A 27704-nucleotide genomic window follows, 5' to 3' on the forward strand; every position below is an offset into this window, starting at 1 on the left:
TTCGTTTTAATGTGAACTTTCATAATACTTTCATAATCCACTTTAATTTTACAGTTTTGTTTAATATAGAAGTGTAGACATCAATTGTCGAATATATACATTAAAGACCACGTAATCTGTCAGATATTTCTTCGTGGAACGGAGGTAGTACATGGGGTTGTTTTGTAAGGAGAAGTTTGAGGGGAAAATAATTTTTTTTTGAGATTAATTAGAGGTTTGACACGACCTTTTTAAAAAGATAAGTGTTCTAAGAGAGTTTGGGGGTAGAAAAACTAATTATTTGATCCTTCTCAATTAGTGGTTTGAAGAAATGAGTGTGAAATGATAACTTTGTCCTTTTATTTAATAAAACTAGTCTCGTAACCCGTGCAAGGCACAGGCTGTGCATGGTAATAAAATAGTATTATACTAATGTTACATCAAAATTGATTCACATGGGAATTGTATAATCATACTTAGTAATTTAACAATTTAACTATACTCACATAATGGTGTGCCCGATCATGTTTGAACTATGGATTTCCAAGTTGGTACTAATTAAGCAAGTCCAGAAGATTAGGGCTAAGCTTGCCCCTAAGAAGTAATTGATAATTAGCATTTTATAATTTTTTTGTGTGGATCGGTTATGGTTATTCAATCATGTGTATTTACCAACTAATAAAAAGTATGTTATTTTGGCACACCAAAAAGTGATTGTAACACACCTACAACGAGAGCATAGTTTCCCGGCTATACTCACACAGTAAAGTGTCAAAATCAGTATCAAATAAAAAGATTTTTACTTCTTATGGTTATGATCAAGTTTCTAACAGAGTTTTAAATAAGAAATTGGAACTTGGGACATTAAACATTTTACTTCTGTTTACTGAAGATGTACTCATTTACTACTCATGTGGTCAAAGTTTGAAAACTTTGGATGTCTTTAGTAGCTTTTAAAGAAGAAATTTTTCAATTAACTGTTACTTTGTTAGATTCGTTTCAATTTAACTTTTCATAATATCAACTTTTTACGGATTTGTTTAATATAGAAGTGAAGATATCATTTGTCAAATATATACATTAAAGACCACGTACGTAATATGCAAATGGATACATCTTCATGGAACAAAGGTAGTATGTAAGGTGTTTGGATATGAGAGGTTTGAGGAAAAAATGAGATTCTTTTGATGAATTAAAGGTTTGACATTTTGAAAAAGCTAAGGGTATGTTCGGCACTGCTGCGGTTTTGCGTTTTTTATTTTTTTTTCTTAAAAAGTAAAACAAAATTGTTCGTCAAAATCGTTTTTAAAATCAACTTTCCTTCGATTTATACAAAAAATAAACGAAAAATCCAAAACCACTTTTAGTGGTTTCTGGATTTTCGTTTTTTGGGACAGTGTTATGGGCAAATTCAATCATTCTTTCTCCTCTCTTTTTCGAGGAAGTCTTAATCTATACTGGGTATACCATTGAAATGGTATACTAATATTCTGCATTTTTATTTAGTACCAAACCACATAGTTTGATACAAGAAAAGTAGTTGTATTTTCTCATGCAATACCAAACAACATAGTTTGGTAACGTGGTTTCATTTTTATTTGGTTCCAAACAACATAGTTTGGTACTCACAAGTCAAAGATAAATGTTATTTTTCGTGGGCCAGACTCAATTTTTTACTTGAACTTACCATTTAGCCCTTAATATACAGACTGAAGTTACTATTTTGACCTTAGTATACCATTTTAATGGTATACCCAGTATAGATTCAGAAAATCTCCTCTTTTTCACTGTTCTCATACGGCACTGCTCAAATTCTCAACCCTTTTCTTCCTTCCTCCATGTGATTTCTCTCTCATCTTGGTATTCAATCGTTAGAAGTTCCAATTAAAAAAAAACCCAGCTTGATGATTAGGTCTCAGAAATTCCGAATTAGAAGTTCTGAATCAAAATTTCACTAGAGTGCTTGATTTGCAAAGGTATGTAAAAAGAAGAGAGAAATACTCCCTCCGTATTTTTTTAAGAGATACACTTGGCCGGGCACGGGTATTAAGAAGAATAATTGAATGAAATAAAATAATAAAGCAAGTGGGGTTGGATAGATATTTTAATAATTAAATATGTGGGGACCATGTCATTTTGGTGGGTGGATGGTGGGGTGAGTTTATGAAAATGTTTGTTTAATAGGATGGTGGGTGATAGGGTATATTAGATGTATTATTTAATTAGATGGTCGGGTTGATAAGTTACTAAAAATGGCAAGTGTATCTCTTAAATAAATACGGCCGGAAAAGGCAAGTGTATCTCTTAAAAAAATACGGAGGAAGTAATCAATTATTGGCAGCGATGATGGTGGCGGTGATGATCGATACATATTGCAACAATAGTGAATTTGGGGGTTTATGCCTTCCAAAGAACTTAAAGATCTACTAAAATAAAGAATTTAGGAGATTATAGAAAATTAACAATGGAATCTGATATTTAGCTCTTTGCTTTATGAACTTGAAAACTCATCAATGGTGGGTTAGTAGCCAGAGGAGAGAGAAATAGATGGAGTGCAGTAAAAATACAGAGTACTGAAACTCCCTAAATTTAAGAGAAGCATCTCTTTTAGTGTGGGGTTCCAAAGGAGGTAGCTTAAATATTTTTAAATCGGTTTTTTTTATTTTGGTAAAAAAAAAAAAATCGGGTTTTGGTTTTGATAAAACTCACAACTCAAAACTTAAAATGGTACCGAACGAGCCCTAAGTGTTTGATTAGGAGAGTTTGGTGAAGAAAAAACTAATTATATGAGTCTTTCAAAGTTTCAATTAGATGTTTGAAGAAGTGGGTGTAAAATGACAACTTTGTCATTTTATTGAATAAAACTATCTCTTTGAGCCCGTTCAAAGAATGGGCAGTTATACATATAAGGATTATTTAACCGTTTTTTAAAGTTCTAATTTTATCAAGGGTTTGTTATTTTAGTGGAAATACATGATTTAAATAGATGTATAATTTAAAGGTTGAAATATTATATAAATAAATTGAATGGTAAATTCATATCGAGTGTTAAAGAGGGGAGTAAATAGGTCTGGAGGTCCCTAAACTTTGCCAAAAGGAGCAGTTAGGTCCCTCAAGTTTCAAAAGGAGCATCTAGGTCCCTCAAAATGGATGGAAACCGCTGCTTTTTGACTTCTGTTACTAACGTCTGTTAAATGAATTAAAAATAAAGGCAAATTAATATAAAAGGCAGAAAAGGACAAAATAACAGTTACTTTTACATATTAATAATAATTAAATAAAGGGAAACCCTTTTAAGTTAGCTTTTTACAAAAAACTAGCAGTTCAAAGTATTTAACAAGGCCATTTGTACCAAAATTATTCAACACTTAATAAAATAAATAATAAAAAAAAGGATCAAAGCTTCCTACTAATCAAATCCCCCAAATTAACACACCCAACAAGCATAGGTTAATCAACAACATTTCTTAGAGACAATTTATCAAACACCTTGTGTGCACACCCAAGTAACTTACATTTCCGGTAAAATTCATCCGAGCTCAAACCCATAAACTCCATGCATCATCATCATCATCGTCTTCAATCTCATGTTTAATCAGCAAGTCAGCAACTCATACATGAAATCTAACGAGCCTACAACTACTAGTACTCTGCTCAACCATACTCTTTCAAATATATTCTTATCAACAGCCTAGCTAGCTAACATAACTTTGTGGATCAAACAACAATGCGGGGTCTAAGTGTAAAATTCCATTGTACACTAGTAGAAAAAACCCCTGTTGCAGCCCCCTTGTTGCAGCGTACATGTATAAATACGCTTCAACAACCAGTCGGTCAACGCGGGTCAAACCCTTTAAAGGGTTATCGCATCGTACATTTTAGTTGTTCGCAGCAAATGTGTTTGTTGCAGCGTACAAAATAAAAGCCCGCAGCAATAACCCGACTTTATTGCAGCGTACATGTTATTGCCCGCTGCAATAAGTCCGGGTTTCAAAATTTTTTACTTTCCTAGTTGCAACAAACCGCGCTCAAACGAGCGGGCTCAAACGTACGTTGTTCCTTCTCTGCTAGCTCCAAGCTTTTTCCCTTAAACAAATATCCAAGCAAGCCGTCGAACTCAGCCGTCGAACTCAGCCCTGCGTCGCCGTCGAACTCAGCCCTGCGTCGCCGTCGAACCCAAGCGTTGCTCAGCCCTGCGTCGCTGTCTTCGCCGGTGTGTGGTGTTCTCGCCTCATCTCCCCCATCCCGTTCAATTCTCGCGCGGCCTGTCACTGAAAGATATATTCTTGGTCGGCCGGGGGTTCAGCATCTCCCCGTCGCGTCGTGGTTCCGGTGGTTGCTCGGCGTCGTGGTTCCGGTGGTTTCGGTATGGTGTGTTCAATTTTTATTTTCGTTTTCAGATTAGGGTTCAATTTTAGTTTTTGATTTTCGTTTTGATTATTGTTTTTGATTTTCGTTTTTGATTTTCGTTTTGATTTTCGTTTTGATTTTCGTTTTTGATTTTCGTTTTGATTTTCGTTTTGATTTTCGTTTTTATTTTGATTTTTTTGGCAAAGGACTAAAAATGGCGACAGAGGAGAAGTTAAAGAAGAGTGAAGAACAAACCCAACTCTTGGAAACGGTCTCCGCCACCGTCTCCGCCGTTTCCACGGCCAAATATGTCGATGATGTCATTTTAGCTCTTCATTCCGTCGCTCTCCTCATTTTCCCTATCGACACTTCCTCTCTTTCAGGTGGGGTACAAAAACAACTCCATTTTTTCGTTTAATTAAATTTAATATCTCCATTTTTTTTGCAATTTTTCTTCTCAAGTTCATTACTTTTGAAGCACCCATTATTCAAAAATGTTGAAAGAAATCGTAATTTTGAACTATATTAATCTGGAAAACTCAAGAATTTGCCTGTTTAATTATTCTGGGGGAATCCTAATTCTTAAATTTCTGGGGTGTTAGCTTAATTTTGGGAATTGATTTAAGCATTGAATTAAAGAAGAAAACATGGGGTTTTGCTAATAATCTTGTATTTGTGTGCTCATTGATTTTGCAGGAGTAATCTCAGAGAAATACAGTGATCAGGTAACTATTTTTATTGTTATCTGACTTATAATAAGTTATCAATGTTCTTTCTTTGTCGCCTAGGAAACCCTTATTGGAACTATTAGCCTGAATGCGAACTAATTTTTACTGAAACTTGTAATTTTAGGCGAAGAGAACAAAGCCCATATATTGTTCAAGAATTCATGAATCTATGTTGTTTAATGCTTACTAGATGAATGCTAGTAAATGAGTGTATATTGTACAAATTGTTGCAATTCTTTCTAATTTACCTTCTCTCGACGATATACCCTTGCCTTTAAGAAAGTAGCATCTGTAGACTATTAACCCAACTCACAGGAGGGGGTGGGGGTGTGCGTGTGTCTTTCGGGGTTACAGTTGTAGAATTCTAGCTTTCGTTGATGTATAATAATGTCCTTGGAATTGACATTTCAGCTCAATCAAGCAGAAGCAACCTATACGAGTGAGAGGAGGAATCAAGTGTGGGAAGTCTTCTATAAAGGAGTCTCATTTCCTACATTATCAAGATTTTTGATCTATGGTGACTTTCCTTTCATTTCTTCTGTTTTAAATCTAATTCAGTGATGTTGCTATGTTCAGTGTTCTTTTGTTACATTTTTATGATAAAATGAAGTCCGGTTGCTACTTGCTAGAAGTAAAATGTGGAATCATAAGTTCATAACCTACTAAGATCATTTTGTTGAGCGAATGGATGCATGAGGGGAGTGCCTTTCAGTAAGAAAAAAGCTTATGCTCCCATCATTTTGTTAATGGTTCTTGCTTACACTGTTCTGTAAAATTAAAACTTACATAGGTACATACAATTTTCCATGCTAATCCAAATGCCTTACATTTTCTTTTCAAAAGTTAATAACTAGTGCAATTTCCTTAATCTATTAGCTTGTAAAGAATAGGTCAGAAGAGGAGGCAAATGGTTTGCACATGAATACAGTTGTTAAGTGGTATTTATGAAGGATGGTTTAATATATAAGTGAGAGAGAGGTTATGTCAAAGATTGTGGCCATTGATACCAAAGAAGTAAAATGTGACATGGGAATATACGAGAGGCTGGATTTGCAGTCTAGTTGGGGTTGTTTTCCATTTGTGTGAATAAAGGATTTGCCACTTGTGACTACCAGTTGTAATTGTTTTCAAATTAAGCTGCTTGAGTGAGATCGAGAAGCTTGGGTTGGTTGAAACAATTATCTGCAGCTAAAATTTTTCAAATAATAATTACAATTCTTCTTCTTTTGATTATTTGCAGATGTTGCTTCCAATTGGCTACCTTGCTTCCCTTTGACTGCAAGGAAGCTTGTTTATGATGTATTTTTCATAGAGGGTCTCGTTCTTGAGGTTGTCCAAGTCTTGATTCCTTCTCTAGGCCACAATGTCAGTGTAGTAAGATCAAATGCTGAAAGGTTGTCATTAAGTTGATGATGCACTTGTTGATTTTCAAATTTGTTCTTGCTAAGGATGATCCCGCGTATAATTCTGTCATGTTCTTACTGAAAGTTTGATGGAAATTTGTCCACATGATGCAATCATGAATTTATCTAATACTAGCATTTTGTTTCTCTCCAATTATTGACAGATTAGTTGAACTCTGCTTGTTAGAAAATGAAGGCGTTCTTCAGCTGGCTAGGGAACTTGGTGCTTACCATGAATCTAAAGACAGCTCTAATTCTTTAGTCAAGCTGACAGTGTCTAGAGTGGCACAGCTTGTTGCGTCTGTCCCTGACAAAGCACGACTAGGAGCTCCTAAATCTCTTTCATCTCAGTATCCTTTTCATATTCAACTAAATGTACATGCTTAATATTTATAAATTGTCGACTTGGTTAAAATCAGTTATCTCAGTCTTTTTGTCGTAGGAATTTCATCAACTCCTAAATCTCTTTCATCTCAGTATCCTTTTATACTATACTAAATATGCATGGTTAATATTCTAGGGCATACCAAGTGTAAAAGTGCAATGGTGGGCATTGTCCGAATAAAACGAGTTTTAAGTCGTGTAAACCCATTCATATAGAGGTATAACATGTTTCTTAATTAGCTTTTTGCTTTGTTTTTATTAACTATTGGCCTTGCAAGATAAAGTATTATGTTTCTTAATCAGTGTGCTCAACAAATCGGCGGAACTGAGTGTGGCTATTACGTTATGAAGTTCATGTTAGAGATATTCACGTTACAACATGACTATGAAGGCCGGCTAGATGAGGTAAGTAACTAATTGATTCGTATTCTAGACTATTAATACATTGTCATTAGTTGCTTGAATGTTAAAATGTGACATTTCATTTTCATTTAATCGATCTAATGCTCCATCAAATTTTGTTGGATTTTTTGTTTAAATATTATGGTAAATGTGGTTTGTAATAAATTTAATTAGTTGATTTACTTATGCATATGGTTCATGTAGTTAATTTCTTTGTTTAATTGATTGATGAATCTGAATTTGAGTTTGAATCTTCAGATTGTTGATGTGGCTTCTATTTTGGGGTTGGACCGTGATATTTCTGATCATGCTTTCCAGTTGTTTAGGGATTGTTCTTCTGCTACTTGTTTGAGGAATCGTAGTGTTGAAGCTCTTGCTACTGCTTGCCTCGTTCAGGCTATTCGTGAGGCCCAGGAGCCCCGTACCCTTCAGGTTTATCTCTTGTCCCTGATAACTGGAATTTTGTTTTAATTTACCTGAGGAGTCGTCAGTATTACACTGATTATTATAAGGGGCTCATTGGAGAAATATGTTATGTTACATTCTGAGTTCAGTTCTTCAATTAATGTGATATGTTGGGGGTTGGTTGGGACTTGGAAGTGTTTGTCTTGGTATAAAACTATAGTGAACATTTTGCAATTGCCTTTTCTGTTCTTGGTCTCCATTAATTAAGTTCTGAAAGACGATCCATTTATGAATTTCTGATTGCGGTTGTCTTTGCGAAATTGCACATGTTATCCATATTTATTTTCCTAATCAACTTCACACCTCTCCCTGTGAAACTAGTAATGAAAATGGAAATCCTACGAGTTCTAAAACTGAATACGATACGCTGACTTTTTTCTTAACAGTATGTTGTTCCTTTTGGGGTTCTTGTTCTGCTTAGATTGTGTCCCGAATGCTAAGCCATTTGCAAATTGCGCTTTTTTCTCATCCGTAACCACCTTTGCTTCATCTTTATGCCTAAACTACTAGTGCAAATTGCAAAATTAAACAATTTCCGAGTTTGAACTCTTTGAAAACTGAAAATGCTCATTGTATTTGCTAGTAATTGAGTGGGAATTGGTTTAAGATAAGTTGCATATGCGATAGAAAAGAACACTTGATTTTAAGGGCATCTGTAAATGGGTATCTTATTTCATGTAACAGGAAATCTCAATAGCGGCGAACCTCCCTCAGAAAGAGATTGGAAAGTATATCAAGATCCTGGGTGAAGCTCTACAACTCAGTCAACCAATTAATAGCAATTCTATAGCTGTACATATGCCTAGATTTTGCAACCTTCTCCAGCTTAATAAATCCGCTCAGGCACTTGAAAACTCCTGCTGATATTTGCTAATACGCATCGGTGGCTGATATAATATGTATACTTTTGGAAACTGGTAGGCATTTCACCCAGCTGATATGCTAATAAGAGTAAATTATGAAGAATCATAAAACTTCTGAGATACCATCTTTACATTGTAATATTTGCTCCTTTCCTGCTTTTGCTTCTTATAATTGAAGGATTTTCAACATTGATCTTGCTAGTTCAATGGACTTGAGTAACACATTTCATTATTTCAATATTTAATGCTGTTAAATCATCTGTTGGCTCATGGCTGTTGCATTATAATCAGAAATGGGGAAAGCTTGTTGCTTGTCAAAATTGCCTTGAATTGTGCTCCTCTGTTGCATTTTCGTCATTTATTTGGTGGCTATGTGATTGAGCACCATCACATTATTAAGTTTTCATTCCAGAGAAATTTATTTCCCTAGTTTTGACTCATTTCTACATCATATGACTTACTAGTTTGTTATGGAGTAGGAACTTGCAACTCACATTGGAGAAGTTGTGATGAACAAATGTTTCTGTACGCGTAGGAACCCTATAAGTATATCAGCTGCTGCTATTTATCTGGCCTGTCAACTAGAAGATAGACGCAAGACGCAGGCAGAAATTTGTAAGGTAACAGGTCTCACTGAGGTCACACTCAGAAAAGTCTATAAAGAGCTGCTTGAAAACTGGGATGATCTTCTACCGTCTAATTATACTCCAGTTGTCCCTCCTGAAAAGGCATTCCCAACTACTACTATAGCATCCGGCCGTTCTGTAACCCCTAGAGCCGAACCACCAGAAATTCCTACTTTAGACCGGGAGAGCAAGCAGCCCAAAACGAATCAGATTTCCGAGACAACTCACGTGGACAAGGTCAAGGGAGAGAATGACAGCAATACCCCCAGTACAAAAAAGGTATCCTCGTTATAGGACTCATTTTATTCTCATTGAGTCGTTATAGGTCGTATTTACTTTTAACTAAAGAACCTAAGGACTATTTGATTCTTATTACATGATTAATATGCATAGCTTTAACTTTCTAAAACTCATTTGAATCTATTTATGCACATTTAAGGCTCATTGGATCGTTATAGGTCATATTTAGAGCTAAAACGATATTTTCGCTCCCAACTTTGAACTAAAGATCCTAAGGACTCATTTTATTCTTATTACATGATTAATGTGCATAGTTTTAACATTCTAAAACTCATTCCAATCTATGTAAGCACATTTAAGGATAATTGGGTCGTTATAGGTCATATTTAGAGCTAAAATGACATTTCCGCTCCCCAACTTTGAACTAAAGAACCTAAGTACTCATTTTATTCTTATTACATGGTTAATATGCTTAGTTTGAAGTTTCGAAAACTCATTTCAATCTACTTATGCACATTTAAGGCTTGTTTGGTCGTTATAGGTCATATTTAGGCTAAAATGAGCATTTTCGCTCCCAAATTTTGAAAAAAAAACCTACGGACTCATTTTAAACTTACTAAGTGTTTTATATGCTTAGTTTTGACTTTCTAAGACTCATACCAATCTATTTATGCACATTTGAAGCTCATTGGGTCGTTATAGGTCATATTTAGGCTAAAATGACATTTTCGCTCCCAACTTTGAACTAAAGAACCTAAGGACTCATTTTAGACTATTAGGACATTGTCATTAGTTTCTTGAATGTTAAAATGTGATATTTAATTTGTATTTAATCTAATGTTTAATTTAAATTTCTGTTTTTGTAAAGGTCTACACTCCGAGGATTGCGCCTTATGCGAGGAATTTGATGTGGTTCGTGAGCAATGGGCTAAATTTTTTACCAGCAAGTATTTATTATTGGCTTTAGCGCGCTTGATCGAGTTGGTTTAGTTGTTATAGAATAAATTTTATATTAAAATGTATGTTTATGTTGAAATTGGAACATATATTTAAATGTAATATGTGCACTTTGGTTTTGGGATATATAGTATACAAAACTCCAGTTGCGTTATTCTATTATTGTTTTGACAGGTTTCTATATTTGGTGCAAGGCACTCTAGGTATCCCTAAACAAAATTAGAATTTTCCCGCCAAAAGTGCTTTGTTGCAGCGTACATATATATTGTACGCTGCAACAAGGGAAAAAAAATTCGCAAAATTTCAGACTTGTTGCAGCGTACAAATAAATGTACGCTGCAAAAAGTTGAGTCTTTTGCAGCGTACATATATATGTACGCTGCAACAAGTCCAAATTTTTGCCAATTTTTTGGCACTTGTTGCAGCGTACATACATATGTACGCTGCAAAAAACCCCTTTTAGCAGCGAACATTGTACGCTGCAACAAGTTCAGACTTGTTGCAGGCCCCCCAGTTGCAGCATACGATGTACGCTGCAACAGGGGTCTAAAAGCCCGCTGCAATAAGGGTTTTTTCTACTAGTGGTAATCCTCATCATGATCACCATCAATCATCTATCAACTTGAGATTGAGATCACAATAATCGTGCACCTTCAAAGATCACAATAATCATCTATCAACTTGAGCTTGAGATCCTCATCATGATCACCATCAATCATCGTTGATCCTCATCATGATCACCATCAATCATCATCGTTCTATTTTTCTTGGTAACAATCTTTTGAAATACGGAGTAATTTTTGAAATATCGAAGTAACTATTTTTCTCAGAATTATTGAATGGGATTATGAAGAAGAAAGTGGTTTCCCCAAATGAGATCGGAGATCAATTTTTTTCAGAAAGGGAGGAGAGAGAAAATGGGGGAGCAGGGGTGTGGGTCACGATGTGGTAACGAAACCCACCCAGAATTTCTTCAATTGAAACCAACCCAGAATAAATAAGAAAAAAAATCGAAACCAACCCAAAATAAATAAAAAAACAGGGGAACAAAAAAAGGGAAAAATCAGTGAAAATGTGAAATTACAATGGAATTGTTGGAGATATCCAGGAATTAAGAAAGGAAAGCAGATTGAAGAGAATCCATAATAAAAGAGGAGAGAGAAAGAGAGAGAAAAAGGTAGAAGAAGAACTAGTGGTAGTAGCAGACATCTGGGAGAAGAGAATTTGAAACTTTAGAGTTGTGGAAGAACAACAATTAGCTGAAGTTTATGGCGATAATTGCTGAAAATTTAGAGTAAATTTGCTTGGGTTACTCACTAAATTCGATTTGATTAGGAAGAGTTGTGGAAAAACCTAGAAAAGGGGAATATAAAGGGTGAAACGTGTAAATGGAGAAAAAGTCATATGAAAAAGCTAAGTAAGTTGAAAAAGCTAAGTCATAATTAAAATCAGCTGTTTTCATTTATTTATACACGTGTAAATTAATTTTCTTTTTCTTTAAAGCGGTTTTATTATTATTTTATTGAACTTAACAGAAAATGAAACGGTGTTAACAAAAGTAGCTGTTTCCATCCATTTTGAGGGACCTAAATGCTCCTTTTGAAACTTGAGGGACCTAACTGCTCCTTTTGGCAAAGTTTAGGGACCTCCAAACCTATTTACTCGTTAAAGAGGGAGATGAGGTGAAAATGTTGATGAATAAATGTATTAAATAGTAAATTGATATTGAATGACAATAGTAAAGTGGAAGAGACTTTAGAGTTGTAAAAATAACAACAAAAGGGAAATTGAAAAAACTAAATTGATTGATGAAAGAAGAAGATGCCACGTGGCATCTAATAAGCTATGGTTATGCTTTTTAAATACTAAAGTATATATTACAATTCTTAATGACAATTTTACATATTAAACAAATAACAGCAATAACCAATTAGTCAAACAGTGAACTCAACAATAGTCAAATCGACTACTCCATAACGACTTATGGCTAATTGCCAAACACGATATTTTTTATAATTCTTTGTGGTATATGAAAAGATAGCCCGTCAATTTATTTATTTTTGAATTAAAGCCCGTCACTTTACTTGGTTAGGTGCTTGTAGAAGTTCAACAAAATTGGGAAAGTTATTAGCCATGTAATTTTTTTTGCTAATTGTATTTTCCCCCAAAAATAAAAATGTGTCTTAATCAAAAGTCAAAACTTGTGATGTGTCCCTCCTACGGAGTAATTCACATTAATAAATCGGAATCTCGGGATTTAAATAATTAATTAATCTCCAATTCCCATTTTCCCACAATATAATTCCACGTTGTTCCTCAATTCTCTTCCCCCTTCCACACTTTCTCTCTCCGCACGATATTTGTCAGACAACTGACACAAGCAGTAACACAACTCTGCGTGAAGACGACGACGACTACGACGTCGTATTAACGCTTCTCTCTCCTATCTTCTCCACCATTTCCGGCTGCTCTAGCTCTTCTTCAGTCAAACTCAGGTTTTCAACGAATCAGCTCAATTTTAAGATCTGTAAGTTAATTGTTTTCGTTTATTTAAAGCTTGTCAAATTATTATGCATCAATTTAACTTTTTCCTCGTTTAATTCTGCTTCATTCTTGTTGATTATCGCCTGAATTGAGTGTGATTAATTGATTATTGAACTTTTTGACATCTTTGGGAAAATTAATAAGCCCCAATTCCTAGATGTTGCGATTTTTGGTTGTTGAACTTTTAGTGTTGGACTCTTTCTCTTTGGTGACTAAATCAGTATCGAATTACTGTTCTCTTTTATTTATTTAATCTGTTAATTATTACTATTATTAGTTCAATCATTAGTGCGGTTGTTAGGAGCTGATTTTGTTGATGGTTACTGTCATCATCATTATCGTGACTGTATGATTAAAATATTGAGCAATTGCTTATTGGCCGGTGAGATGAAGATTTTGCTGTGGAATTAGGTTAACTGTGGATTTGATTTAAACTCCCACTCAATGTTGACCATTCAATTATACCATTTTACTGAACTAAATTCTATAATCTTGTTATCCCAGGAATTTAATTCTTATGTTCAATCGAAGTAATTCAAATTTTGACAAAATTTATGGTCAAAGCCTCAAAGTTAATGAGATTTGACGACTAAAGTCAAATGTGGCCTACTGTGATTTAAGCTCATATGTTCTGGGCTAGAAGGTGTGGATTGATTTATGACAATAATTATACTTTTTTTTTTTCCTGCTTGTAGGTTGAAATTCTTTCAGATCAATAATGTTTTTGTTTAAGAGTTCTCAAAACCATGATGCAAATGACTCATTGCAGCGAGATGCTAAGGTGACTGTTCTTTTTCTTTTTTTGGAGTATTCGTAAGATTAATAATCGCATCATTTTCCGGCATTTAAAAGTATGCAGACTAGTTTCAGTTAAAGTGCAATTACTTAATTGATTCAATCCAATGTCTTATGTTGTAATCAGTTCATTCTATTGAAGATAGTAGTATGTCCATAAATTTAGTTGAAAATGAAAAAGTTTGTGTTGATGGTCAAAACCGTTCACCTTATTGTAGACAGTGGTGATCACATATTGATTTTCTTTGATCGCATTAAACTTCTGGACTGCCAATTGATGTACTGTTTACCAACCAGGTAAAAGAACTCAAGGTGGCTCTTGGACCACTATCTGGGCGTAGTTCAAAGTTATGTACTGATGCTTGCCTAAGGAGATACCTGGAAGCAAGGAGCTGGAATGTCGACAAGGCAAAGAAAATGGTAGAAGAGACACTGAAATGGAGGGATACATACAAACCCGAGGAAATTCGATGGGTAAGACAGACATTAGTTGGTATCACGGTATTATGTGAATATGTCAACAAAATGCCAGCTGAAATTCCTTGTTTAAGTGATTTGAGTCTAAATTCTTGTTTGGCTTGTACATCTTGAAAAAAAGAGGACAAAGGAAGTAGTGGTTATACCCTCAACCTTTGATGCCTTGCTTCTATAATGTCAACTTCTAAGGTGAACTCATTATTGTTGCAAAATTGAACTAGGTAATAGACTAGTAGGTGCCCACCAAACTTTTGTCACTGCTGTGAAAGTGAAGTTGTGTGGTTTTGTCTCATTCGCAATATTTAATAGAAGTAGAACTTAAGTCATCATAAACATCACCCTAAGGCTTCTAAAGAGGCTCTTGATTGCAGGGTGTGGACTGTGGAGGAAGGGGTCTGAAATGGATGCATGTGGCCTCACTCTGTGATAAAAAAAAAAGTTGTTGTTGATTGACACTTGGCCTGAAACACAAGTTACACAACAACCATTGCTACTTTACAATAAGAAAGAAGTGCAAACAAATGAACTGCCTTTCATTTAGTCCATTTTAATCCATGGTCATAGAATAGTGTATCTTTCCACTTATCAGGGATGGACAAATTCATAATTTCATATTACTTTTTATAGTGCTGAAGAGTAGTTTGTATATCTCCCAACTCAAAAGATGAGACTTGGCTTGCTTTACTTTGGATGTGCGGTTGAGAACTTGTACTCAGGGAAATGAATATTTAGAAGCTGGCTAGAATGTGAATACATATTTATGATATTTATGTGAATACAAGTTCTTCTTTTATAATCGAGCTAGCTAGAATGTGAATACATACTTGCTGTCCATTTGCAACTGTTCGTTGAACAAAAGTGAAGCCTTAGCAAAGCTGTTAATGCACCTCTATGATAATTTTTGTCCTTTTTTTGTTGTAAAAGCCAAGCATCGATTCACTTGAAATTTGAGATAAGTATGAGCACCGCTTAATGGTTTTCCTATCTTGATTTTCCCTTTTTAATGGCAGCATGAAGTTGCTCATGAAGGTGAGACAGGAAAGGTTTCCCGAGCAAACTTTCGTGATCGCGAAGGAAGAACTGTCCTTATAATGAGGCCTGGGAAGCAGGTGATTGCATATTTGCATGTAGCCTTGTTGAACTGTCCTTATACTTAGTATTGTTGAGCTGAACTTCTCTGTTCTCTGTCTGTGTTTCAGAACACTACATCTGGAGAAGGTAATGTCCGCCACTTAGTCTATTTGTTAGAGAATGCCATCCTCAACCTGCCCGAGGGCCAAGAACAGATGGTGTGGCTGATAGATTATACAGGCTTTTCAATGAGCACTAGTTTATCAGTCAGAACAGCCCGAGATATTATCAATATTTTGCAGAATCATTATCCTGAAAGACTTGGACTAGCAGTCCTTTACAACCCACCGAGGATCTTTCAGGCATTTTGGAGGGTTAGTAAATTTCTTTATATGCACTTTAATTGCCGTTTGTTGCTTCTCTAACAAGTATTAATAGCATAAGCTGCCATCCAGTAAGGATGGTAATGACCATGGAACTCATCTGAACTGATTGGATCTGAAACTTACTCTTCTTTAAGGTGAACAGAACGCCCCCTAACTTACCAATTTTCCATCTGTGTGATAGTGTGTCTATATGTTAATTGGTGTAGCATTTCTGCTTAATGCATTGTGGGGCCTGTAGGCTCAACATCTACCTCCCTATGATAAAACTACGAAGATCCTATTTCCGTGTGGGCCTTCGTTAGATCCTCCCACCTTAATAAGTGATTATATTTTAAAATTTCATTACATTAGGAAAGAGTCCCCCCCCCCCCCCCCCACACACACACACACAAGAAAAATAAATCCCCAACATCCCATTGGAGGTGTCTCGTGGGAAGTTGCCAGCAGTTCGAGTAAATAGATTATGTTCCGTTTGGATTTTTGTTGGGTTGTACAGAAATATACCAAAAGGAAGTATAAATTAATTCTAGTATTACAAATTTTGAAAATTGGGTCTGTTCGGGTCAAATTCAGGTCATTTGGGTTCGCGTGGTTTGAATTTTACGTAGTAACATCATGTCTGGTTATCAGGTCGCATAAGAGATTTCGAGCTCCTACACACAAATGTCCTCATCTCTAGTGTCTGACTTGGGTAACCCTCATCCTAGAATCTCATTTACCGTGTAGAGTCGTGTAACTCTCATTCTCGCAAGTGCTTGTTATTCATGTAATCAGATGGAGTGATGGACTCTGATCAAATTCTCAAAACTTTTATTCTCGCGTTCTCTGTTTTTACTTTCCAAAGATGAATAAAAACTAGCAAGTGAAAATTTTCTTCAAGTTCTCCTCTTGGTTTCATGAACATGCTTTTTGGCTTACGCTTATACTCCCTCTGTCCCTACACTCCTACAGAGTATTTGTTTGCCTCTTATTCTATTTCAGTTCGTCCCTTAAAGATTTGCCCATTTCCTTATATAGTAATAGGTCCCCACCATTTCTTCCACTTGTATACACTTATAAAGGTTAAAAAGACAATATTGCCCCCATTTCCTTGCAAAATTTAGCCAAAACCCTTAATAAAGCACATTTTGTCTATGGGGGCAAACAAATAGGGACGGAGAGAGTAACCATTTTCTCTTTGAAATTATTTCAAGCAGCTATCTGCCAGCAGTTTATTCTGACTTGTTTCACTCATAAAGGTTAAAAAGACAATATTGCCCCCATTTCCTTGCAAAATTTAGCCAAAACCCTTAATAAAACACATTTTTTCTATGGGGGCAAACAAACAGGGACGGAGGGAGTAACCATTTTGTCTTTGAAATTACTTTCAAGCAGTTATCTGAACAACAGTTTAAACTCTGACTTGTTTCAGGCTGTAAAATATTTCCTGGACCCTAAAACTTCACAGAAGGTGAAGTTCGTTTACCCTAAGAATAAGGACAGTGTGGAGCTAATGAAGTCCTACTTTGATGTGGAAAACCTTCCGAAGGAGTTTGGGGGGAACGCCACATTAGAATACGACCACGAGGAATTCTCGAGATTGATGGCCGAGGACGATGTAAAGGCTTCTAAATATTGGGGATTTGACGACAAGCCGTGTCACGCTTTTCAAGGTCGTGCAGGTCGAGATATAGCAGTAGTGCAGCCCGTTGTTACCAGTGGACATTCAAAAGCTGAAGTATTTCCCGAGCCACTATAGATAAGGGCAGATAAGGCAGCATTAGCAAAGTATTGTTACACTGTCAATACTGAATTACTGATAGATTGTTGAGTAATTAGTGCAGAAATCAAGCATTCAGCAGTCTTGGTGATGGAGTTGTTCCTATAAATATAGCTTAATAAATAATGACTGTACTTTGCTATGGAAAGAATTACAGCTTTGTTGTTGTGCCTCAGTTTTATTTTGCATATGTGCAGAGGACCGATTACGGCTGTAATTGTTATGCAACTCAACAGTACTACGTAATAGAATTGTCCTGTCTAATGAGTAGATATTTCAAATAAATGTTTCAATTGAAAAATGCTTCATACTTTGTACGAAGTATATAGCAACTTTAAAGAGAACCTAAAGAAGAAAGAAGGAGTACAAGATAATTTCCACAAGTTATGTTAGTGTTCTCTTTACTTAGTATGGCTTTTCTAGTTTCTGGTTAGTCTGAAAGTTTCCTGTGAGTGTTTTCTGTTTTTTCTGATCTGATCTAATAAGCATTAAGAATAAGGTGAAGAAGACAGTAGATTATTACATGTAGCAAAAAAAATAGAACAAACCGCTGAATATAGGGATCATTAATAACTAAATTTCAAGCCCATTTGATACATCAATTGGTATCTTCCATTAAACACATGCACTTCTTAAACTTACACAAAAACTTTTATGCGATTGTTTTTTGCCTTTTACTGGTCTGATTTGATAGGGTCTAATTTTTCTGATATGATCTAATAAACAATAAGAAAAAGGTGAAGAAAATCGTAAATCTAAATTTCAATCCCTTTTGATACATCAATTGGTATCTTCCATTAAACACATGCACTTCTTAAACTTACACAAAAACTTTTATGCGATTGTTTTTTGCCTTTTTCTGGTCTGATTTGATATGGTCTAATTTTTCTGATATGATCTAATAAACAATAAGAAAAAGGTGAAGAAAATTGTAAATCTAAATTTCAATCCCTTTTGATACATCAATTGGTATCTTCCATTAAACACATGCACTTTTTAAGCTTACAAAAAACTTTAATGTGAGTGTTTTTTGTTTTTTTCTGGTCTGATCTGATATGGTCTAATTTTTCTGATATGATCTAATAAACAATAAGAAAAAGGTGAAGAAAATTGTGAATCTAAATTTCAATCCCTTTTGGATTTTGATATATCAATTGGTATCTTCTATTAAACAGAAGCAGACATGCACTTCTTAAGCTTACAGAAAGCTTTAGGAAATTCAGATTACATGATTAATTACCAGCCGTCTCTCATATATTCCATACAAAGTTGCAAAAGGGCTTTTTTACTGTACATTGTGTAAGGGAACAGAAGATGAGAAGCAGATCAGGGGCAACTAATTGAAGTTAATTACTTCATTGGAAGAGAGGCACTCATCCACAAGCTGGCGAAGGTTCGGATTCTCTAGTGCAGCTGCAATTCTCTCTTTATCGTTCAATTGTTTGTTCACTACAAAGATATACAAAGCATATCAGATATTAACCAAGAAGCTGAGAAGATTACACGCGTAAAAATTACAAAAAGTAGATATTCCAAAAAAAAATATATTGAAATGAATCTAACAAGATGGCACGTGAATTTATTATTTTTAGTAACAGAGAGAGTATTAGACAAGGGATTTCAGTTATCAGAAAGCTTAACCTGATTCTTCATCTGCATGAGAGCCAGGGGATACTTTGATGTCAACCTGTGAAATAATGAAAATAATCATTTAACTGATTCAGAAAATCATAGCGTCTGATCCCCATTACTGCATAAACAGCTCAATTTCACATTGAATCAAGCATCAGCAATTCTGATTTTTGCAGTTTGGCACATATATATAGCAGATTAGCAGCAGACGTGAGTCGTGATGCATAACAAAACAAGTGACAATATGGGCGATCTCTAAAGAAGTTCTCAGAAAATATAGCAACCATGGAACAATTGGGAAAACAAGTTGAAGCAGCAAATACCTAACCTTATAATGTGGCGGGAAATAATGCTTGAGTTTAACTCTTAGGCACAGGCCAATAACAGTTGCCATACTACAATGTTGGATGGTTGGCGTGAATGTTATCCTGTTCAACAAAGCCATACGATATCATGGGTGAACGAAACAGACTAATTTAGTATGGAATACCGGACTAAACAACTTTTTCTCCTGCAGAATTAATCTTTAACTGACCAAGTATCTCATTTTGAAGTAGCGACAGAAAAGTTGCAATTGTGAATACTTGTGAACAGACAGTTATTAATAAAATCTGGGAATGGTGTTCTTGTGACGTGTATGTAGGTGGCAATGCAGGGATCTTCCAAAAGTAAGGAAGGAAAACAATCGAGATCATCGTGAAAAAAACAAGATAGTATGGTGTACCAATGAAATCTCAACATAACTTCTTGGTGGTTATTTTTAATGACTTTTCGTTAATTCGGTTCCATCCCAAAATCAATTATCCCAGATGGGAAGTAGATATCCAAGCTTCTAAGGCTATGTTCCGTTCACCTTATTTCAGGAAAAATAAGTTCAGTTAAGTTCAAGAAAAATAAGTTTAGTTAAGTTCAGGAAAAATAAAGGTTGACCAAGTATAATTTATAACTAAAATAAGTTTTGATAAGTTCTAATAAGTTCAGATAAGTTCAGATAAATTCAGGAAAAATAAGTGAAAATCATGTGAATAGAACGCACCCTAAGTTGAATATTATCCGGTTATCCATATTCCATACTCTGATCAAAATATGGTTTATGCCCCCGTATTGTGCACCCTGTTTTTAAATGAACATATAGTTCAAATACAAAGAACATATTGTTCATACCCAAAAAAACATATAGCCCATGAATATGTAGTTCAAGTACCAAAAACATATAGTTTAAATATTTTACTAGTACATGTACATTGAAATCATTCTTCATTTTCATTAGATTCTCAATAAATGTTCATCAGGGTGCACAACCATTGTGCACCTGGGTGTATAATCCAACTTGCGTATTCCGATAGATGGGTGACAACTTTACATGGGTATGTTTTCATACGGGGCCTAGTGGTCTATACTGAATCGTGTGTCCGATAAATCTCATGTTCGAATCACCCATATTGCCCTTATAATTCATTTGCCACAAAAAAAAACTTAGTACTCCGTATAATATTAAACCGAACACGGTAACTTCAACAAATCACTCCCTCTGTCCTAAAAGATATCTCCATTGTAGCTTTTCGGGTCAAACTTTAAAAATTTTGACCGTAAATTCTTATTTACTTAAGATATAATATAGTCATGGGTAATTTGTTAGATTCGTTTCAATATATATTTACAGAATATCCACTTTTTATAATTTTTACGCGCGTGTTAAATTATAAATATTTAACTTTTAACTCGTATCTTAAAGAATGTGAAAAGTGAAATGCCTCGATTGTCAATTTTTTAGTGGGGCGGAGGAAGTAATCAGTGTACTTTATTTTTGGCAATTAAAGTAACCACTTTACTAATGACCAAAATGAGAAATACAAAAAAAAAAAAAAAAAGTGTAAAAATAAACAGATCAAGAACTAAACTAAAGATATTAACACTACAGTAGTTCGTATTAAGAAAAGGAAGGGAGATTAAAAAAAAGGTACTCACAAAATACGAGCAAGATTATCATCAACAGTAATTGAATCCTCAGAAAGAACACTCAGCTGCTCCAGTGAATATGAGTGCTCTGGATCTCTTATATCCCGAACATGATCTGTCACCAAGTTAAAGATCCTTCTTTTTTAACAAAAAAAATATTTAAAATAAAATTATTAAAAAAGAAAAAAACAGAGGATATCATAAACATCAAGAGGATCAACGGTGGAGGATGAGTCATCATCATCAGCAACAGCAGTAGCAGGGAGAATGTATTCGGTGCGGGCGACTCTTTCTTTCTTAGCGTGGACCACCGGGTTGGCGTTACACAATCCTACCGTCATGATTGGATCCACGGTCGATATTTTTTTATTTTTTATTTTTTGTTGTTGAGAAATTAAGAAGAGATTAGTACTCCGTAGTCCGTAATAGAAAGTGATGAGAGATTATAGTTGGGCAGGAGGAGAGAGAGATTTTAGGAAGACGGACAAAATAGAAGTTTTGTAGAGCTGATCAAATAAAGTGGTGACACGTTGCGGAAATTTGTACGGGGGGAGAGGGGACTTGACCCACTCTTAACAAATATATAAAATAATATCGAATCTGTATCAACAAAGTCCCGTAGCTCAGTTGGTTAGAGCGTTGGTCTTATGAGCCGAAGGTCGCGGGTTCGAGCCCCGCCGGGACTATATTTTTTCATCGGAACTTTGTTCCGCAAATAACGCACCATGGTTGACTTTTACTATAACTATTATTTTGTATATATCGATACGCGTCTAACATGAACCCCACTTGACAAAAAATTTCTTAAATACGAATCACAAAAGATGAACAAAGTCGTAGTGTGAATAGTGGGAAAAACAAATGATGCGATATTTTTGGAACGAAGGAAGTATATTTTGTCATTTTAATTATATTTTTTTCATTTAATTTTTAACCTGTATTTTTTCCGTTGGCTGGAACTCGTATGAATCATCTATTATCTTTGATCTTTACCAAAATATTCGACGTAATGTTGGTCTCCCTATATAAATTACTCCATATTAATTCACTTTGGAGTATTTGAAAGAATGGTAATACTAATTTCATTTTTAGACAAACTCTTGTCTCATCTATGAGTACTTATATTAGAGCTCTAAATATTTTTACGGAATGAAACATACTTACCTGTATTGATACCAGGGATGCTAGTATTCCTAAGAATTGTGTTTCTCACTCTCCTAGCACCATCCGGGTTGCATGGTCACCCTTATTCATTGGTTGTTTGATAATTAATTTTGATGGTTACTTTCGTAATAATTCCAAAAGGAAGGTTATGTTTAGATATCATATGGGTAATAATGTTGTTAACTGTATATACAACGTACCTTGGCACAACATCTCAGATTCTTGCAGAAGCATTCCACAACCGTCTTTTGTTAATTATTGAGCATAATATTCGCCATGTGTTTCGTTGAAGGCAATAACTTATTGATTATTAAGCACAATTCAGCTCCTAATAGATGATGTAAAATATCTGTTGACCCACTATGAGTCTTAGGCCCTGTTCTTTTGGCTTAATTTCAGCTTCAGGACTTGTTTGGCAATTCAGTTCAGTTCAGTTCAGTTCAGTTCAGTTCAGTTCAGTTCAGTTCAGGAGCATTCAGTTCAGTTCAGTTCAGTTCAGTTCAGTTCAGTTCAGTTCAGTTCAGGAGCATTCAGTTCAGTTCAGTTCAGTTCAGTTCAGTTCAGTTCAGGAGCATTAAGTTCAGTTCAGTTTAATTCAATTCAATTCAACTTAATTTAATTTAATTTAATTTAATAATAATAATAATAGTAATAATAATAATATTATTATTGTTATTTTTAATATTACTTATATTATTATTTATATTATTGTATTACTTATTATTTATACTTATATTATTATATTATTATATTACTTATTATTTATACTTATATAATAATATTACTTATTATTATTATTATTATTATTATTATTATTATTATTATTATTTATAACTAAATATTTATTAATGATTAATATAATTATTTATTATTTATTATTATTATTATTATTTATTATTTATTATTTATTATTTATTATTTATTATTTATTATTTATTATTTATTATTTATTATTTATTATTTATTATTTATTATTTATTATTTATTATTTATTATTTATTATTTATTATTTATTATTTATTATTTATTATTTATTATTTATTATTTATTATTTATTATTTATTATTTATTATTTATTATTTATTATTTATTATTTATTATTATTATTTATTATTTATTATTTATTATTTATTATTTATTATTTATTATTTATTATTTATTATTTATTATTTATTATTTATTATTTATTATTTATTATTTATTATTATTATTATTATTATTATTATTTATTATTTATTATTTATTATTTATTATTTATTATTTATTATTTATTATTTATTATTTATTATTTATTATTTATTATTTATTATTATTATTTATTATTTATTATTTATTATTTATTATTTATTATTTATTATTTATTATTATTATTATTATTATTTATTATTTATTACTTATATTTATTACTTATTACTTATTACTTATTACTTATTATTTATTATTTATTATTTATTATTTATTATTTATTATTTATTATTATTATTTATTATTTATTATTTATTATTTATTATTTATTATTTATTATTTATTATTTATTATTTATTATTTATTATTTATTATTTATTATTTATTATTTATTATTTATTATTTATTATTATTATTATTATTTATTATTTATTATTTATTATTTATTATTTATTATTTATTATTTATTATTTATTATTTATTATTTATTATTTATTATTTATTATTTATTATTTATATTTATTATTTATTATTTATTATTTATTATTTATTATTTATTATTTATTATTTATTATTTATTATTTATTATTTGTTTCGGTAATATATTCTGTTAAGTTAAGTTAAGTTAAGTTAAGTTAAGTTCAGTTCAGTTAAGTTCAGTTCAGTTCAGTTCAGTTCAGTTCAATTCAGTTCAGTTCAGGAGCATTCAGTTCAGTTCAGTTCAGCTCTAAAGAACAAGGCCTTATTTCTTAGTCTTAGTTTACGTGGAGACGTGGAGTAATAGTAACATACTAGTATAGAACCCGTGCAATTGCACAGTTTTATAAGTTTGTACTGATATTTTAAATAAAATCATTTAAATGAGTGGTGATATCTACTGTTTTTTTAAAAATAGTTCGAATTGTAAAAATCATACTGAATAACTAATTGTTGTAAATTATAGTTTTTATGACTCTTTGCAACACACATGGTCAATTTTGCACATTTTACATTTCAAAAGTTCGTGTTTGCTTCTCAATTTCTATTTTGTTTCGTATATGTTTTGTTTTTATTTGTGTGTGTAATATATGTATTTTTTAAGTAGTTCATATATGAAATTGATAAAAACAACCAATATCATTTTTATCTTGTTTTGTATCACACGTCCTGTATACGCCCTTAAGTAGTTAATATTTTCAGGTAACAAAGATAATCCGATTATATTACTCCCTCCATTCCTTTTTGTTGTTCCCATTTCCTTTTTTGGCATTTCTTTTTGTTGTTCCCCTACTGAATCTTTACTATTTTTGGCCATAGTTTTTTTACCAATTTACCCTAAGATTCCCCACTATTTACCAAAAAAACCCTAAGATTCTACCCTTTTTCCACCCTCTTTTTCCCCACCACCCTTATTTAATTAATTTCCCATCCCCATAACCCCACCCCACTACCCGTCACTTTCACTTCAACCCCCCTCCTCACATTTCTGATTTCTCCCTCTCTCTTCAACCTCCTTTCACTTTTCTCTCTCTCCTCCTTCCTTTCTCTGTTTCTCTTATCTCATACCCTCAAGAACATCGGATGTTCTTCATTTTCATCTTCCTCCTCTCACTTTTCTCTCTCTCCTCCTTCCTTTCTCTGTTTCTCTTTCTCATACCCTCAAGAACATCGGATGTTCTTCATTTTCATCTTCCTCCTCTCACTTTTCTCTCTCTCCTCCTTCCTCTCTCACTTTTCTCTCTCCTCGTTCAATATTGCCGCCACCACCACCCGAAAAAGCTGTAGAATACGTATTATGGTTTTAGATGGTGAAATTCGACCATGAAAACCCTAGATCTAGAGTTTTCATGGTCGAATTTGATCTCTAAATCCTCAAAATCGTGAAATTGAGATCAATTGGGTATTTATTTATTTTTGTATTCACGTTTCAAATTTTAAGGGTTTTTTTTTTGCGAACTTACGACGAATTTCTGAGTTGTTTTTTTGGTTGATTTTGGTCGAGTTTTATGGGTTAATTTTTGTCGAATTTTTGGTTGGTTTTGGACGAACTTTTTGTCGAAATTTTTGGTCGAATTTCGGGTTGAATGTTCTCGAATTTTGGTTTGATTTTGGTCGATTTTTTGGGGTTTATTTTGGTCTAAATTTGGGTTGAATTATCTCGATTTTCTTGTCTAATTTTTGGGTTGATTTTGGTTGAACTTTCTCGAATTTCTGGGTTTAATTTTGGTTGAATTTGTTCGTATTTCTAGGTTGAATTTTGCTCGATTTTTGTTGAATTTGGGTTGAATTTGTACAATTTTCTGGTTGAATTTGTTGTTCGATTTTCTGGGTTTAATTTGTTCGATTTGGGTTGAATTTTCCTGATTTTCTGGGTTGAATATGTTCGTATTTATGGGTTGAATTGTGCTCGAATTTGTTCACGAATTTGTGAGTTGATTGAAGTCTAAATTTCTGGGTTTTTGTTGGATTTTCTTATTTTTTGGTTATATTTTAAATCGAATTTTTTGTTTCGATTTAGTGGTTCGATTTAGAGTTGTTCTAATTTTGTTCTTTTTCTGGTTCGATTTTAATCTGATTATTTTGTTAATGAAATATCTCTCATTTATCTTATTTATTTAATATTTTCTCTCTCCTTACTTTATTTTAAATATATAATCTCTTACACACAATCATTATTCTTACACCCAATCATTACTCTTATCCCAATACAAACAAAGATTCAGTTTTCTTAAAAACCCCCCAACATTCTTTATGGGAACAACATAAAGGAATGGAGGGAGTACTTTCTTGGTTTAAGCCTACTAACATTTAATATTAAAATATCAGGACTTTATTGCATGTGTCCTGCTTTGCAATCTTGATCACACTCTTACTTTTGTTTGTGGAAAGTTATACAGAACTTGCATCGCCTTCCGACTCAAGAGTCGTAGCATCCTCTTGAGGTCTTTTAATGAGCTATGATATCTACTATTTTTCTTAAAAGTTCGAATTGTAAAAATCATACTGAGTAACTAATTGTTGTAAATTATAGTTTTTATGACTCTTTGCAACATACATGGTCAATGTTGCACATTTTACATTTCAAAAGGTCGTGTTTGCTTCTCAATTCCTATTTTGTTTCGTATATGTTTTGTTTTTATTTTGTGTGTGTAATTAATATATGTATTTTTTAAGTATTTCATATATGGAATTGATGAAAACAACCAATATCATTTTTATCTTGTTTTGTATCACACGCCCTCTATACGCCCTTAAGTAGTTAATATTTTCAGATAGCAAAGAGAAAAAATTATATTACTGTCTAAAAACCTTAAGTAAGAATAAAGCTGGAAGTTACATGTGTAGAGTTTGTGACCAAATCCAAGTTTTATTATTTGGGAGTATATCTCTAAAGCATCAACAACGCATCAAGTCCATAAAAGCTTAAAACCTTATTAATAAATTCCTTATACATATTTCAAAACGCCATAGAAACTGCAATGTATGGATATTACATTTCTACTGAAAATTTTGGAGTTGAATCACGTAAGATAATTAAATATTGTCAAATTATCCAAAAACACGTTAAAAATATTAAAAGGTTTGTAAATGACTTTATTGGTTTAAGCCTACAAACATTTATTTAATATTCAAATATCTAGACTTTATTGCATTTGTCCTCCTTTTCAATCTTGATCACACTCTTACTTTTGTTTGTGGAAAGTTGTGCAGAACTTGTATCACCTTCGGGCTCAAGAGTCGTAGCATCCTCGTGAGGTATTTTCGTAGGAGTATTATAGTTAATAGTTGAGTACTCATTGTTCTCACATATTACCGACGTAGAATCCTACAATAAAGAAAATTGTTATAAAAGTAAAATAGTAATTTTAATACTGTAAAAATTGCACTTCGTCAGAATTCTAACTTTGAAATATAACTTTCTCCTTTGCAGTGTTAAATTTGACTGATTCACAAGAGGACGTGATTTCCCCTTCATGTTCTTGCAAAATAATTTTAATGATTTAAATTTCATTTAAAAAGTAGGACTGATATATGGCAAGATTTGGGTATAAGTTGCGATTAACTACATTACCTCAACGACATTGTCAACCTCAATGAATTTGTTGATCAATTGCTCATCATTAGAAATTCTAGTAACAGTGTATTGTTCCCAATCTTGATCAAGATTATATTTAGTAATTTGAATCCTAAAATAAAATATCTTTTATTTAAAAGTGTTTTAAATTCTTCAGGAAAGGAATCACTTTTATCATCCTGCAAAATAAAATTATTTAAGTAAGTGCATAAAAATAAAATATTTCTAATGATTTCTAATTTCATCATTAATATTATTTCTCACAAATTTACCTTGGATAA

The 27704-nt window shown here is 33.1% G+C and overlaps 3 protein-coding genes and 1 non-coding gene across 4 annotated transcripts; 3 read left to right on the forward strand and 1 right to left on the reverse strand.

The window, feature by feature from the left end:
- Nucleotides 1–7459: 7459 nt before the first annotated feature.
- On the forward strand, nt 7460–10429 carry LOC130470027 (plant-specific TFIIB-related protein 1-like). The gene is made up of 4 exons (XM_056839585.1): nt 7460–7678; nt 8396–8554; nt 9054–9479; nt 10309–10429. Exons 1-4 carry the CDS (start codon nt 7475–7477, stop codon nt 10405–10407), a joined length of 888 nt encoding a protein of 295 aa, XP_056695563.1. The 5' UTR covers nt 7460–7474; the 3' UTR covers nt 10408–10429.
- A 2063-nt stretch (nt 10430–12492) lies between these two features.
- On the forward strand, nt 12493–17714 carry LOC110788661 (CRAL-TRIO domain-containing protein C23B6.04c). The gene is made up of 6 exons (XM_021993306.2): nt 12493–12924; nt 13637–13722; nt 14034–14210; nt 15224–15322; nt 15413–15658; nt 17082–17714. Exons 2-6 carry the CDS (start codon nt 13660–13662, stop codon nt 17406–17408), a joined length of 912 nt encoding a protein of 303 aa, XP_021848998.1. The 5' UTR covers nt 12493–12924; nt 13637–13659; the 3' UTR covers nt 17409–17714.
- Nucleotides 17715–18546: 832 nt separating this feature from the next.
- LOC110788660 (protein AE7-like 1) lies at nt 18547–21509 on the reverse strand. Its single transcript, XM_056840964.1, has 5 exons — nt 21218–21509; nt 21030–21133; nt 19390–19489; nt 19071–19116; nt 18547–18878 (listed from the first exon to the last, which is right to left on the reverse strand). Exons 1-5 carry the CDS (start codon nt 21359–21361, stop codon nt 18766–18768), a joined length of 507 nt encoding a protein of 168 aa, XP_056696942.1. The 5' UTR covers nt 21362–21509; the 3' UTR covers nt 18547–18765.
- A 123-nt stretch (nt 21510–21632) lies between these two features.
- Nucleotides 21633–21706, forward strand: TRNAI-UAU (transfer RNA isoleucine (anticodon UAU)). The gene has a single exon. It is a non-coding gene; the product is annotated as a tRNA-Ile (tRNA).
- Nucleotides 21707–27704: the final 5998 nt, after the last annotated feature.

The sequence above is a fragment of the Spinacia oleracea genome, chromosome 3 (assembly GCF_020520425.1).
Source record: "Spinacia oleracea cultivar Varoflay chromosome 3, BTI_SOV_V1, whole genome shotgun sequence".
Taxonomy (NCBI): Eukaryota; Viridiplantae; Streptophyta; class Magnoliopsida; order Caryophyllales; family Amaranthaceae; genus Spinacia; species Spinacia oleracea.